At 36.3% G+C, this 16,596-nt stretch overlaps 1 protein-coding gene across 2 annotated transcripts in view; it reads right to left on the bottom strand.

Moving 5' to 3' along the window:
- The window catches only part of SLC4A10 (solute carrier family 4 member 10), a 162,935-nt gene that overhangs the window by 61,827 nt on the left and 84,512 nt on the right, over window positions 1-16,596 (bottom strand). For both annotated transcript variants that reach the window (XM_072612157.1, XM_072612158.1), the window contains 3 exons: window positions 14,204-14,378; window positions 13,569-13,702; window positions 12,901-13,146 (listed from right to left, as the gene is read on the bottom strand). In XM_072612157.1, coding sequence (XP_072468258.1) covers window positions 12,901-13,146; window positions 13,569-13,702; window positions 14,204-14,378 — 555 coding nt within the window. The remainder of the gene's footprint in view (window positions 1-12,900; window positions 13,147-13,568; window positions 13,703-14,203; window positions 14,379-16,596) is intronic.

The following is a 16,596-nucleotide window of genomic DNA, read 5'->3' as shown; positions in this document are numbered from 1 at the left end:
ATGGGGAAAACATTTGTGGCAAACAGATGCCATCGATAAAAAGGTGACATCTAAAATGCATAAGGAACTACTAAAAGTCTATAAACTTCATTCCTAATTCAATCCAAAGTGATCAAAGTATATTCAACAAAAAATTTTAAAAGGGAAAATGCAAATTATTAATAATCATTTGAAAAATGTTCAACTTAACTTCAAAGAGAAGTAAGTTAAAACAACTTGGAGGTGCCACCTTAACATTCATAAAACTGGTCAAAATAATTAAAACCAATGAAACTTAAAGTAGGTGAGGTTACAGATAAACAGGTCCATTATTCATTGCTTTTGTAACTGCACATTTATTGAATTTTTCTGTAATGCAATCTGGCAGCATACAGCATAAGGTGTTTTTGCTCATCTGTTTTTAGTTTTTCCATATAATCAAAAAAATTATCCTATTGATATTTTATTTCTTCACTACCATTTCCAAATATATCACTCTCCTCCTCCCCTACACAAACTAAGCCATCCTAAGTAACAAAGATTTTTTTAAAGAGAAAAAAGAGTTCAGAAAACCAATTACATCAATTTGTGCCTGAGAGCATATACAATTTTCCATAGCCATAGTCCCCCACTTCTACAAGCAAGGTTTTGACATTTTTTTCTGTCCTTCTTTAGGGCCAAAGTTGCTCATTACAATTAGAGTTTCATTATTTTCTTTCTGTTCTTTCCATGTACATTGCTGAGGTCACTGTGCCTATCATTTTCCAATTCCTGCTTACTTCACTCAGCACAACGTAAACGCTACTAAAACAATCAGACCCTTTGTCCCAGTCACTCTACTGTTAAGAATATACCTGGGTTATGTTTTTAAAAGAATCATCTTTCCAAAATTTTTCATAGTAGCACCATTTGAAATCTCCCCCCTGCCAAAGAAAAACTCCATTCCAAACCTGAAAACAACTTAAATTTATCTACAATATGGGAATGATTCAATAAACTGTGTTACGCTAAGGTCATTGAATACAATTAAGATCTACAAGTATGAGAAATATAAGGACATCTGGGAAGACTTTTATGAAATAATGCACATCAAAGAAAGCAGGACCAGAAAAAGAGTACCTACCATCTGTGACCACGTGAAAGGAAAGATAAATGGGGACGAACAGTCAAAATATCCTGAGAGAGACCTAGAGGATGTGGCTGAAAAGTTACTGCTGCATTTTATTTATGCAGTGAAACTATATTAAAATGCAAAGAGTTGTAAACTATTTTTTCCCTTTAAAATTCTTTATTATAAGGAATGCTTCCCTGGGGGAATGATGAGGAGAGGGATAAATGTATTAGAAAGTGGAAGTAACAGAAAAACAATTATATCAATAATTTTTTTTTCAAATTAAAACTAGCTGCTAAGTAAGGTTAATTAATTGTAATGACGTTTAATAGTCTGACAACAAATTCTTTTTTAAGTGGCATCCTCCAAGCAACCAACCAATCAGGGATAACTAGGAATAAAGTAGATGCTCTTGGCCCTCAGAGGAGGGAGGGATTGGTTTCTGGCAAGGAAGAAGGTAATTACAAGTGACCTGGCTAAAATGGAAATAATGGAAAGGCCATAAGGACACAAAGGACATATGCTCTCCCATGGCCATTCTGTCCTCGGCAAGCCACGTTAGAGGAAACAGAAGCCATATGGCAGGGGTTATGTGCCTCTTCTCAGATAGGCAGAGAAGCACCTAAATTATAAATTCCAAGATCTTATGAACAACATCTATTTGTGGGCAAGAAGTTTGTGAGCATTAAAGAAGTACATGCATGATCTATTAGCATGCTGCTTCTAACTATCTGTGGTACTGAGGGAGAAGAGTGTTCTAGAAGGTGGTTTGGGTTTTATGTTGTATGTTTTATTGGTTGGGGGTGAGGATTTATTTTGATATGGGAAAGTCTTTGCAAAGTGAATTTCTTCTATTTCCAGGCTATATTTCTCTTTTAAGTGTTTCCTTTTTTGTTAAGCCTTTCCAGATAATCTACTTTTACGATTGAATACTTAGTAACTTTGGAGGCTTGCATACATAAGCAGAAAAATATATGCTGAGCTAAGTGAATAATGGTTGGTTCTACAACTGTCTAAGAAAGCTGATGTTCAACACAGTTAGCAGTTTGATTCTCACCATTAAAGAGAATTTTTCTCCCTAAGGGAACTTATTAGTAATAAATACTCTCCCTCATTCCCTTAGCATTCCAAAGCATCCCAAAGAAACTGACAGTACTGTCAGTTACAACGTTGTGCCAAGTTTGGGAATTTGGGGAATTTCCATCAGCACCTTGCAAAGAAAGAACCAAAGGGAGGAAAGCTATGAAATTTTTTTGAGATCACACAGTGGGAAAAGAAAAGGCCATAAAACTTACCAAAGGATTCACAACGTACTCACACCTGTAGGACTGTAGAAGATCATATATGCCAATACTATTTGTTTGTAAAAACAACAATAACATTTTTTTTCTTAAATGTCTACTGATACCAGACATAGTGCTAAGTGCTGAAAGAGATGTGAAACTAAAGGACACATAGTTCTTCCTCTAAGAAGCTATTAGATATACCATCTAATGGGGGTATATATTCAAATAACCATAACGTAAATTACAAAATGCCTAGGAGGGGTCAAACAGACTGGTATAAATGTATCCAGGGCAGCAGGATCATTTTTTACTAGTGTGCTCCACAGTTAGTCTGGGACAGGCAGTAGGTCGAATAACATGATTAAGTGGAAAGAGCTTAATTCTACCAGCACAGAAAACTTAGGTTTCAATTTTAGCTATATTATTGATTGGTTTTGTGATTTTGGGATACGTTATTTAATCTCACTGCTTTGTTTTTCTCATCTGTAAAATGGTGTCTATATTACTGGTCTTACAGGGTTTCCATTAATATAAAGTACTTTCATACATATCAGATTACTTTGAAGATGTCTACTTCTCTAAATTGAGGACCATGGGGAAATTTGATCCTATTTTTAGTAACGTTTCAGCAGCTGAAATTGCTAGGCTCTCTCTAGAGAAACTACAGGCAGTAATTAAAGGGACCTCAAGTGGCAATCCATTCCATTTCATTGCCTCCAGAAAGAAGTATTACAGTGTACTGGATTTTGTAAAATGAGGCAAGATTACATGGCTTCCAAGATCCCTCCCAGGCCAGCTCTGTTACTCTCATATCTGGTGGTGATCAGGAAGAATTGGGTTTCAATTCTACTTCTGACACTTACTGTGTGATCCTGAACTCTCTGAACCTCAGTTCCTCATCTTTAAAATGGGGATAATTATAGCAGTGTAACTATCTATCCATCCATCCATCCATCCATCCATCCATCTATCCATCCATCCATCCGCCCGTCCATCTTTGTCTGTCTGTCTATCTATCTATCTATCTATCTATCTATCTATCTATCTATCTATCTATCTATCTATCTATCTATATTATGTTTGTAAAAGTGCTTTATAATAGGAAATTGCTATGTAAATGTGAAATGTTAAAAATTTCTTCCTATTAATAAAAATAGTCTTGTAAAAAAAGGCTTTATAACTTCCTTTGGTAATGTGTCCCAGTATTTCACAACTCTCACAGTGTAGAAATTTTTCTTAATGACATGTTAGATGAGAGGTTAGTAAGAGGAGAATTGAGACTGGAATACATAGCAGCCCAGTGTAGGAAGGAGAACTGAGGAAGGAGCTTCAGAAATGGTAAGTTCCTTAAACACTGGAGTCCTAAAAAACAAAGGACAATGAGTTCGGTATTTATAGGATTATAAAGTCACACCAGTTTAGAGTTGGAAAGGTATGTTGGGGCTAGGCTATGGAGGGTCTTAAATGTCAGGTATATTGTGATATAATATAATATATATAATATATGTATACATTATATATAATATATGTGTGCATATACACACATATAATATATATAAAATCTTTATTTGGTATGGGATGAGAGGCCACTGAAGATTTTTGTGCAGAAGAGTAATGATCAGATATATTCATAACAAAGATTATTCTGTCTGCCATACAAAAAATGGATTGGAGAGATGGGGAGATAGTGAAGATGGAATGTTTGTTTGGAAATTATTGCAATAGTCTAAATGGTTGCTAATCAAGTTTAATAGAATGGTGGAAATATTAGAAATAGAGAGGAGAGAATGAATGTGAAAGATGGAGAAGTAGAATCAAGAGAACACAGTAACTGATCAGATATGATAAGTGAAGGAGAAGGAAAGACTCAAAGATAACCCCAGAATTACTAACTTGGAAGACCAGATACCTCAGACAGAAATAATTAAGTCAGAAAGAAGAGGAGGGCTAAGGGGAAAGCATATAAGCTCAATTTTTGGACTACTGAGTTTTTGGTGCTGGTCATAATCTAAGTTTAGATGGCCTTTTAGCAAATGAAGATATAGATTTGACTCTCTGAGGACATCAAGAGAACCAGAGTCCTCAGAGGAGATCTTGGTACTATCTTCCTTCCTTCCTTGCTTCCTTCCTTCCTTTTTATCATCTATGTATGTATCTATCCTCTATGTACGTATGTATATTTCTATCCATCATCTATATATGTATGCATCTATCAATCATCTATGTATATATGTATCTATCATTCATCATTTATGTTTCTATCATCTGTGTATTATCTCTGTATATATGTTTTTATCCATCTACCATTTATGTATATATATGTATCTATCAATCATCTATCATCTGTGTATGGATTATATATCATTTGTATATCTATAATCTCTGTATGCATTTATATCTATGTATATATCTATATATCAATCATCTATATATGTATATAACTATAATCTATGCATCTATTTATCACCTACATGTGCATGTATATATTTATTGTTCATCTCTCTATGACAGTCAGCTACATAAAAGGAATAGCTGAAGTTCTGAAACTAGATGAGATTTTTAAAGGGATGAATATGGGAGATGACTAAGGACAGACCAAAGCACAACAGTCATATGATGTGGTCAGAAAAAGGATGAAGAATCATTAAAGAAGAAAGAAACACAAAGGAAGAGAATCAGGATAATGTAGTGTTTCTGAAGGTGATGGAGGACAAAATACCCAGTTGGAGATAATGAATCATGTTAAAAGCTGCAGAGAGGTCAAGGAGGACGAGGACTGAAAATACCACTGAATATGGCAATTAAGAAGTCAGTGGTGATCATTAAGAGAGTAGTTTCAGTAGAGTCATAAAAATGGAAGTCAGATTACAAGGGACTACTATGAGGTGTTTATGACTAAGAAAGCATTCGGTAAAGGATAATGAATTTTTTGGTAGTCTAGCCTAACAATTCAACAGCATCTATTTTGGTTTGTAATGACTGTATTCTTTAAGTCTTTTTTTAAAACAGTATGTCTCACAGGGATCATTATTGCAGTTTTCTGGATGAAATCGAGACTCAGAGAAGTAGTGACTTGCCCACAATCATACAGTTAGTAAGTGTTGGGGGAGAGCATTGAACTTCGGTCCTCCCAATTCCAAGTCCAATAGTCTATTTGCTATGGTATTCTGCATCTTGCCTCCTTTATGAATCATCCCCAAAACAACAATCTTTATGAACTCCAGGAGAAATGATCTTTTTTAGTTTAAAATACTTTGTTGTTTTACTTATTTTTAAAAAAGCATTGTGAAGATAATTATATATTGAGATACATATATTAAGATAATTGTATCAATTGTAAAAGAGATAATAATAGCTAACATTTATATAGTTCTTTAAGGTTTGCAAAGTATTTTACGGACATTAATTCATTTGATCTCTGCAAAATCTTGGGAGGTAGGTACTATTATTATCTCATTTTACAGATGAGGAAACTGAGGCATGGAAAGGTTTATTGACTTGCCCAGTATCATAACACAATTGTCTCAGAGAGAATTCAAACTCAAGTTTTCCAGTCTCTTAAGTCCTGTGCTCTATCCACTGTAATATTTAGCACAGGAAGACCTGTTCTATCCTATTTTATTCCAACATTAGTCTTTAAATAATTATCTAGTAAGTGGTTCTGCAGTGATTTTTTTTGCATATACTTATTCAAAACGACAAAGAATAATCACATATGTGACCCTAAATAATGGTGCTACCTAAAGAGAGTATCTACTTTTTTCCCCACTGAAGAGACATAATAAGGAAAGAAGTTTAGGAGGAAAGGTATGAACTAGAGCACAGAATATTTTTTTTTTTTGCATTGTGCTTTCTTCATTATTGTGAAATATATTGTGAAATATTTGTCTTTAATTTCACCTCTCATTTAGAATATGAAAAAAGGTAGTCAGCTTATGTCCCATTGTCCATGAAAAGATTTCAAAGGACCTATTATATTGTAGTATCATTTTGTCGACTTAAAACTGCCTTAGGTTACATAGTCTGGCAATGAAAGACTAGCTACAAAAACTACCCAGTGGTGGTAAGCACAAATAAATGGGCAGGAAGTCCTAATCCTGGTGCTCTCAAAAAGAAACTTCAATTGGTTATGTTTTAGGAAACTTTGTCAATGGCACCAAGAGAGCATGATGGTAAGAAAGAGGATAAAATGAGAGCAGTCAGACTGCCTCAACAGAAAACAATCTAATATCTCGGAGATACACTGCCCTTACCCATAGGAGAACAAATATCTAAAACACCACATATAGTACAACAGTATGCTACTCCATCGATAATACTGTAGTGTCTTTAGAGTAGATAAATTAATTTTACAGCAGAGTGTACATCTTATCTTTTGCAGAACATACCATGGCTAACTCTCCTCAATCAGGCAGACAGACCATGCTGTTTCTGGCACAGGAATTTCAGGTGGTCTGTATACCCCACCTCATTTGCCCATATGTTTTATGGCAGCCACTTTCTCTGTATTGTAGTTAAAGAACAGAAGGTTGTCAACCACTTTCTGGTTGAACACCCTCAGGTAATGACAATAGCCAGTGCCACAGATTGGTATTGTTGGTTTCTAGGTTGGGATCTCCTTAAGAAAATAATAACAAAAACAAATGGTTGTTAAAGCACAGATTCTGAAGTTTGACATGGTTAAGAAGGTAAAGACGTACTCACAGGATCTTACTCCAAAGTCAAACCTTCATACTACATAAACTATGTACACATTATAGAGTTTCAACACACATCTATCTCTAGAGTTATCATATCCTCTATGAACTTATCCCTTCTATCTGAATGTCAGGGAATTTCTGCCTTCAAAAATACCCAAGGATCTCCAAAACTTCACTTGACTCTGATGATCCCACTCAGCCACCTTACAACTTTTTTCCTTCATTCTATTCACTGATGAAATTTTGAATGAGTAGACTAGATACACACTGACTCCATTTTCTCTCCCCTCAACCTCTCCTCATCCCCCTATTTCTGCAATATGGCTTCTCTTTCTACCACTTTATTGAAACTGTTTGAAATCACTAGTAATATTCTTGCTGGGATGAATGGTATCTTCTTTTTCCTCATACTCCGTGAAGTTCTCATTATCGTTTATTATGTTGATATTTTGGGAAATTGCATAATTCATTTGATGACATCAACTGCTCAGTGAAAAAACTACCAATATTCTGCTGGTGATATGGTATGGCTAAGAGAGAGGAAAGAATTCTCTGAGAACTGAAACACTAAGGTTCCCAATGGTAGATCACCATTTTGGTAAAAAAAATTTAGTATCTACCTAGTTATTGCTATAGCAAATCTTAATTTCTCTTCCTGGTTTTTAAGGTTCTTAGAATATGACAGTACTCCATCTTTTTTTAATATAATTTATTTATTTTCAGTTTTCAACATTCATTTCCACAAGATTTTGAATTCCAAATTTTCTCCCCACCTCTCCCCTCCCACCAGCCCAGGACAATGGGTACCCCAACCACTCCTATCCATTCTATCACCCCATTCTCCCATCCTCCTCCCCTCTATTTTCCTGTAGGGCAAGATAGATTTCTATACCCCATTGCCTGTACAACTTATTTCTCAGTTGCATGCAAAAGCAATTTTTAACATACGTTTTTAAAGTTTTGAGTTCCTCATTCTCTCCCTTCCTCTCTCCCTACTCATTCTCATTGAGAAAGCAAGCAATTTGATATGTCATACATGTGTAGTCATGCAAAACACTTCCATAATAGTCATGTTGTGAAAGACTAACTATATTTCCCTCTATCCTGTCTTGTCCTCCATTTATTCAATTCTCTCCCTTGACCTGTTCCCCCACAATAGTATTTGCTTCTGATTACCCCTTCCCCCAATCTGCCATCCCCTCTATTATCCTCCCTCTCCTATCTCCTTCTCTCCTGCCTTCTTGCAGGTTAAGATAGATTTCCATACCCAACTGATATGTGTTATTCCCTCCTTAAGCCAAATTCAATGGGAGTAAGCCTCACTTATTCCCTCTCACCTCCCTCCTCTTCCCCTCCATTGTAAAAGCTCTTTCTTGCCTCTTTTATGTGAGATGATTTATTACATTCCACCTCTTCCTTTCTCTTTCTCCCAGTACATTACTCTCAACATTTAATTTCATTTTTTAGGTATCCTCACTTCATATTCAACTCATCCTGTGCCACAACTCTCTCCACACACACACACATACATACATGTACATACACACATATACATGCATACACATATACCTACATATACATAATATACACATACATACACATACTTTCATGTACATACATTTTATATATATATATACATACACATACTTTCATGTACATACATTTTATATATATATATACATACACATTCTCTCTAACTACCATAATACTGAGGAAGGTCTCATGAGTTACAAATATCTTTCCATGTAGGAATGTAAACAATTCAATTTTAATGAGTCCCTTATGGTTTCTCTTTCCTGTTTATGTTTTCATGTTTCTCTTGATTCTTGTATTTGAAAGTCAAAATTTCTATTCAGCTCTTGTCTTTTCAACAAGAATGCTTGAAAGTCCTCTATTTCATTGAAATTCCATTTTTTCCCCCTGAAATATTGTACTCAGTTTTGCTGGAGAGGTGATTCTTGGTTTTAATCCTAGTTCCTTTGACCTCTGGAATATCATATTCCAAGCCCTTCGATTCCTTAGTGTAGAAGCTGCTAAATCCTGTGTCATCCTGATTGTGTTTCCACAATACTTGAATTGTTTCTTTCTGGCTGCTTGTAATATTTTCCCCTTGACCTGGGAAACCTCGAATTTGGCTACATTATTCCTAGGAGTTTTCCTTTTGGGATTTCTTTCAGGAGGTGATTGGTAGATTCTTTCAACATCCATTTTCCCCTCTGGTTCTAGAATATCAAGACAATTTTCCTTGATAATTTCTTGAAAGATGATGTCTAGGCTCTTTTTTTAAATTATGGTTTTCAGGTAGACCAATAATTTTAAAATTCTCTCTCCTGGATCTATTTTCTAGATCAGTTGTTTTTCCAATGAGATATTTCACATTCTCTTCTATATCTTCATTCTTTTGGTTCTGTTTCATAATTTCTTGATTTCTCATAAAATCATTAGCTTTCATGTGCTCCATTCTAATTTTGAAGCAATTATTTTCTTCAGTGAATTTTTGTACATACTTTTACATTTGATCAATTCTGCTCCTTCTTCTCCTCATTGGCTTTTTGTACTTCTTTTGCCATTTGGGTTAGTCTATTTTTAAGGTGTTATTTTCTTCAGCATTTTTTGAGTCTCCTCTAGCAAGTCCTTGAATCAATTTTCATGATTTTCTTGCATCACTTTCATTTTTCTTCCCAATTTTTCCTCTACTTCTCTTACTTGATTTTCAAAATCCTTTTTGAGCTCTTCCATGGCTTGAGACCATTTCATATTTTTCTTGGAGGCTTTGGATGTAGGAGCCTTGACCTTGCTGTCTTCGTCCAGTTATACTCTTTTATCTTCCTCTGGTTTTATGCTTTGATCTTCATCATCATAAGAAAATACCTTTTCACCAAGAAAGTAACCTTCTCTAGTCTTATTCCCCCCTGCCCCCTTTTTGGTCATTTTCCCAGCCAGTTACTTGACTTTTGAGCTCTTTTTTAAGTGTACTGTCCCAAGTTTCAGGGGTTTTGTGCAGCTGTTTTCATAGATATCTCTAGAAACCTGTAAATTCTCAGTTCCTCCAAAGTAGTATGATCAAAGGAGAGGTGTTTACTACTGTCCTGGCCTGCACTCTGGTCTGTAAGCAACCATAAGCACTCCTTTCTGTCCTGGAACTGTGAGTAGGATTCCCTCTCCAAAGCTACCACCAACTCTGCCATGTCAGAGCTCCTCCTTGCCCCAGGACTGCCACCCAGGACTGGAACCAAGATTAACTTCTTGATTCCCCCACCATCTTTTGGCCAAGAGTTCCAGAAGCAGCTGGCTGCTGTAGCAGTGGCTGCTGCTGCCTGGAGGCTGAGGCTGGGCCACTTTCCTCTCTCATCTAGGTGAAAGAATTTTCCCACTGACCTTTGAAGCTATCTTTAGTGTTTGTGGGTTGAAACATCTGGAAAAACTACAACTGCCAGTGATTCAGTGCCCTGAGACCTGATCCAGTCTGGTCTGTGCCAGCCAGAACTACTCTGGGCTGTGCTCTGCTCTGAGCTTGGTGCAATAGACGCTTCCTTTCAGCTTTCTAGATTGTCTTGGGCTGGAAATCTGTTTCACTCTGTCATTTTGTGGCTTCTGTTGCTCTAGAATTTGTTTAGAGTTATTTTTTACAGGTGTTTTGAAGGAGCTCAGGGGAGAGCTCAGGCAGGTCTCTGCTTCTACTCCACCATCTTGGCTCATTCTCCTTTTTTAACCTCAATCTCTACTGCTGCTATTATGATTCCCTGAAATGTTTGCTTTGCTTAGGCCAATTTCCTCTCTCTCCTTTCCATATATGGTTTATTTTCTACCTGTGTGCTTTTGGTCATTCTGTTTCCCATATCTGGCCAGATGCCCTCCTTCTCTAAGGCTCCATGCAAATCCCATCTTCTCTCGAAAACTTTGTGATTTCATTTATCTCTTTCACCTTTTTTTACTGAACAAAGTGTGATAGCTTTTATTTAGCTAAACATGGGGAGAGAAATTCTTTTTTTTAATAAGTTACTTTCTTTATTTTTAGTTTTCAACATTCACTTCTATAAATTTTTCTACCTCCCTTCCTTCCTCACCACTCCAGAATGGCATGGAATCTGACTTAGGCTCTACATATACATTCTTATTAAATATATTTTCACATTAGTCATATTACACAGAAAAATTAGAATGAATGGAAGAGACCACAAGAAAGAAAAAAACAAAAGAAAACAAAAAAGAGAGCAAATAGTATATTTCAATCTGCATTCGGACTCCATATTTCTTTCTCTGAATGTGGATGGAATTTTCCATCATGAATCTTTTGGAGTTGTTTTAGGTCCTTGTATTGCTGAGAAGAGCAAAGTCCATCAAAGTCAGTCATCTCACCATGTGACTGTTACTACATATATCTCTCTCACTTTTGACATCTACATAAGTCAGCTATAGAATTTGTCCTGTAATTGTATGCTAAACCTTGAAAGACTTAATTCAACAAACATTTAATAATAATGCTGCCGTAACACAAAAATGAAAATGAAACTGCTCTCAAGGACCTTGTAGATAATGCTCACGATCTTTGTCCTTCACCCAATGGCCTTGCACAAAGTAAACACTTGATTCTGTTGTTGTTGTTGTTGAAAGCATCAGAATAAATGTTATTTAAAAATTTCTTCTGTTCCCATTATCCTCGGCAAAATTTAAAAATAGTGAAATTCTAGTTATGTAAGCTGTTCAATGAACTTCATCCACTTGATTTCTTCTGAAAAATGGGGGTAATAAACCACGCAAATAGTATGGCAATATCAATTCAGTATAATAATATATTAGCCATGTAATAAACTATATAAAAAGTGACTGATGTACTGACTGTAACTGTTCTAACAACCCAAATGCCACATGAAAACTTCATTAAGCTGATAAAAATATCCTCCAATAACACAGATATTTGAGTGGTTATAACCATTATATACATACAGGTTCAAGGAATTTCCTGATCATTGGCACCCAAGTAGCAAAGACACCCATAATTTTAATTCAGTCCTTAATTATACACTTTAGCATCATTATTGTGAACTAGTATTTGAGCTCTTCCTTCATAAATGACATAAAGAGAAAAAACATCCCTCTTAAATGTAAAAAACAAATCAAAATTCAGTGTTATTTTATGTCTGCTTTCATTATATCATATTTTTAAGTTCACTGGTTCTTAGTGAGCCCTGTGACTTTTTTCCTTCATTACCATAAACATTTAAAATTTTTTCATTTTCAATGATCTATTTCCTGCTTCAATGTAAAATCAGGAAAAAAGACAGCAGGGACATAAAAGAGGACAAATGAAACATAAGAAAATTTTTTTTCTTTTTAGTACAAAATCCCACTACATAAACAAAATAACAACAACAACAAAACAGAAATAGTTTCAGTATTATGGAGTCAGTAGCATCCTGGACTTGGAGTCAGAAAAATCTGGGTCTGATCTCCACCTCTGATATAGCCCAGCTGTGTCACCCTGTGTGAGTCATATAACTTTTTTGGGCCTCAGTTTCCTCATTTCTAAAACAAGAATGTTAAACTCAATGACCTCTTGGTTCCATTTTAGCTCTAAATCTATGATCCTATGATAAGAATATAGTTTATCATAAATCCATTTAAGAAATGCTGGGAAAATAAAATTTCAAAGTTCCAAACTGACCATACCTCACCATTTCTAGATTGTCAGATTATTTACCTCCAGTATGAAAGTACTTGTTCTGCTCAATTCCTCATATTTCTTATGGCAACAATGAAAATCTTTTTTTTTTTTTTAAGAAAGAAAACCTCTTGAAAGTGAAAGTGAAGATTCTATACTTACGAATACTGTGTCAGGAGTTCCAAATCATTATTCATGTTGATTGGATATGCCTCACTGAGCTCAAACAGCTTCTCTAGGGCCTCATAAATGAAAATTATGCAGATAAGAGAAGCAAAGGCTTCCTCGGTAAATCGGGTTATATAGCAGACAAGAGAGCTGGCATCAGTGGCCACAAGGATGATGCAAAGGGTTGCAGTCCAGAGACCAATACTAGCTCTCAAAGACAGGTATGACAACTCGTATTCTCTAGGGGAAGAAAAGAAAGGAAGAATAAATTCAGCATCCTTTAATACATCGATTGTCATTCTAGATTCCTAGAAATGAACTTGTCAGTGACCATGGTTAATTGGGTCCAAACCCCTTTGTCTCTTTGAATTTAATTCCTTGCCTATAAATAACTGAATTTCAGTAGAAAAAACTGCAGGTAGTTCCTAAATAGGAATTACATGCTGTTCTACATAAACTTCTTGGGAGCTCCCCGTCTCTTCATGGCTACCTATGTTCCTTTCTGGTTGAGTTACAATGAAGATGAAATGAATCAAATTAAATCTCCTATTAAATCTCCCCTCCTCTCCCTTTGGCTTGATTTTTGAATCAAATTAAATCTATTAAATCTTCCCTCCTCTCCCTTTGGCTTGATTTTTGTTCTCAGATTACACAATACTTACTTGCAAAACTTGAACAATATCTTTTCAAACACCAGTACAGGTCCTGTGCTGCCCAGTATGGTAAGAGGTTGTCCACCAAAGAGCGAATATGCTATCCCAGTCATAGATGCTCCAAATAGAGATTCGATTGCACTCTGTATGGATACATAAATGATTACATTTCATCAATTGTAAAGACAGAAATCTAATAAATAGATATGCAACTTTTATTGTACAAGACCCAACAGACTTGCCCTAGGTCAGAAGGGGAGCTGGCAATTGATCAGAAGATGCTGTTGTGTAAGGGGAAGTACCCTCTCCACCCACCATTACCTTTTCGCTCCTCTAGTTTGATATATTCAAGACAGAGCCTGTTTGGTAGGAGGTGGACCTAATGCCAAGAATGGGAGGGAAAGGCAAAAAGGGGGAGGGGATTTTTGTGTTACTGATGAGTTTAGAATTAGAGTTGGGATTAGATTAGGACCTAATTTAGGATTATTTCTTTTACTAAATTATCCATGAAATGAACTCATATGCAAAATGGGACCAAACAAATGTCTCTTTATAAAGGAATCCAAAGAAAAGGCTTTGTCAACTAACTATAGATCTCAGGAAGTGACTGCACTTTAAAGTTTGGAGAAAAGGGTAACACATACTATACGACCTTCGGTTGCTTCTCCCAGCAGCCCTCCAAATGTGATGACAGGAGACATACACGCGCAGTAGAGAAACAGAAACGATGCTAAGCACTGCAGGCTGAAAGCATCTCGGAAGTCACTCCAGAAGTATGGAGCTTTCCTTTTGATATCTAAAATAAGTCCCCCAAAAATCCTAAGATAGGGGGAAAAACAAAACAGTGAAACCCACATACAAAAGAAGCACACAAACAAAACTGTTTATCTGCTTGGCTGCCAGGTCAGAGAGCAGCTTTTCCATCTTCACTGGTGAGAGCCATTAATAACCCGCTTTGTTTTAGTAGTAGTATCTTCAAGCACTCTTCCTGTCCACTAGAGCTCCTTAAACCCTAGCCAAGTACTGTGCCAGAAGGCAAGGAAGCCCATGGTCTTTCACAGGATGTTCAGAGCTGCTCATCCATCAGCGTCAGCATCATGAACTATAAAGGTATACAGAACTGTGGACGCTGCCAATCCCACCAAAACCCACTCCTCCTGGCCCTCTGCCTGTTCCCCTCTCTTTCTATGCCTCTATTTCTCTGTCTCACTGTGTCTCTCTGTCTCTATTTCCCTTTTTTTCTGTCTCTTCATCTGTTCTATTTCTGTCTCTTTCTTTCTATCTCTGTCTCTCTGCATCTGTCTCTCTTTCTCTGTCTGCCTCTGCCTCTATTTTCCATCTCTGTCTCTTCCTTTTCTTTCTTCTCTCTCAGTGCTCTGCTTCTGTCTGGCTGCTGTCTGTCCCTTGGGGTCTCTTTTTCTGTTTGATTCACTGTGTCTCTCCGCTTCTTCCTTTATCTCTATCTCTGTTTCTATTTCTGCCTCTTTTTTACCTTCGTGTCTCTCTGCTTCTGTCTCTGTATGTCTTTGTGTGACTCTCTGCCTCTGCCTCCCTCTCTTTCCATCTCTCTCTGTGTTGCTCTCCATCTCTTTGTGTCTATTTCTCTTTCTATCTCTGTCTCTCTGTTTCTGTCTTTCTTTTTGTCTCTTTTCCTTTCTTTCTGCCTGTCTCTGACTAACTACCTCCTTCTGTCTCTGTTACTTTTTCTCTGACTCTATGTCTCTGTCCCTCTCTGATTTCCTTTCTCTTTCTCTTAAAGGTGCTACTCTTTACTCCTCTCTCCTTCTCCTTTTAAATCTTTTAAAACATAACAGGATATAAGGAGAAGTGGGCTAATTTGGCTGATAATGAATACATGAGAAAAAAATCAGAATTTATCAGTCCCAGATCTCCTTCCTCTCCCTCCCAAATAGTTTCTCACTAGGTATTGCTCTATCCAGGCCAAACTCTTCCTCCATAGATTCTTTCCAGGTCTCTAGTTTCAATTTTTTAAAAAAAGATTAAGGGATTGGAGATTCAGTATGATGGCTGGCTTAAAAAGAAGTACAATTCAAATTCACTACCCCCTAAAAATTGTTTAAAAAATTTAGCATTCGCAAAACAAGTCTTCTAACTTTCTTAGAAAGAAACTCACAGAATGTCAGAGTTGGAAGGGACCTTGGATTTCATCTATTCCAAAACACTCAGTTACAAATGATAAAAATTTAAGGGTGAAGTGACTTGCCCAAGCCCATAGCTTATTAGCAGGGGAATCAGATCTACCGACTCAGGGATCACTCCACTACATTATATCACTTGGAAATGCCTCAGAAGCAAAACCACAAATCCAAATCACTTCATTTCAGTGTAAAAGAAGAGCACTTTGGAAGCACTCTGAAAATGTTACTTCAAAGAATAAGAACAGGAATGTTAAATTTTAATATGAACTTGCCTGTTAACGCCAGATAGTTTATTCCTCTGAATTACAAATAAAAGTCTATAGCTAAAGCTTGGCTACTGAATGTTCTTTGGTTTCAGCAAAATAAAGGAAGTAAGATGTCATATCCTAAAATAATTAACAGTTGATTGTCCCACATGAAGGTCAGACAGGAAATACTTGTTAGATTCAATTGCAGAGCCATATGTTATACATACTTGTATTTGAACAAAATAATTCTGATTTAGCTACTTATTTTTTATAATTGAAGGAGTTCATTTGGTGACCTTAAACTCTGATCCGAAATGATGGTTTTTTTTAAAATTGTCAGCTCTGAGAAAAAAAAATCTTTAGAAATGTTGAACACTTGGGTCAGTATTATTTTTAACTGTCCAGACAATCCTGGAAGTAGAGGCATTATTGTTCCCAAATAAGAATCAAATGAAAGCTTTTATCTCAGGGGGTTCTTGTGATGATGAAATACATAATATATGTGAAAAAAAAAAACCACTCTGCAAACCTAAAAGCACTACCAAAATGCTAGCAAGAGGAAGTTTAGGTAGGGCAGACGTCCACTGGGGTTAAGGTTAGGGTGGAGAGGGGAGGGGGAAAGAATAGGGA

This window comes from Notamacropus eugenii, chromosome 5 (genome assembly GCF_028372415.1).
Source record: "Notamacropus eugenii isolate mMacEug1 chromosome 5, mMacEug1.pri_v2, whole genome shotgun sequence".
Classification (NCBI taxonomy): Eukaryota; Metazoa; Chordata; class Mammalia; order Diprotodontia; family Macropodidae; genus Notamacropus; species Notamacropus eugenii.
This window is presented reverse-complemented; position numbering and strand designations above follow the sequence as displayed.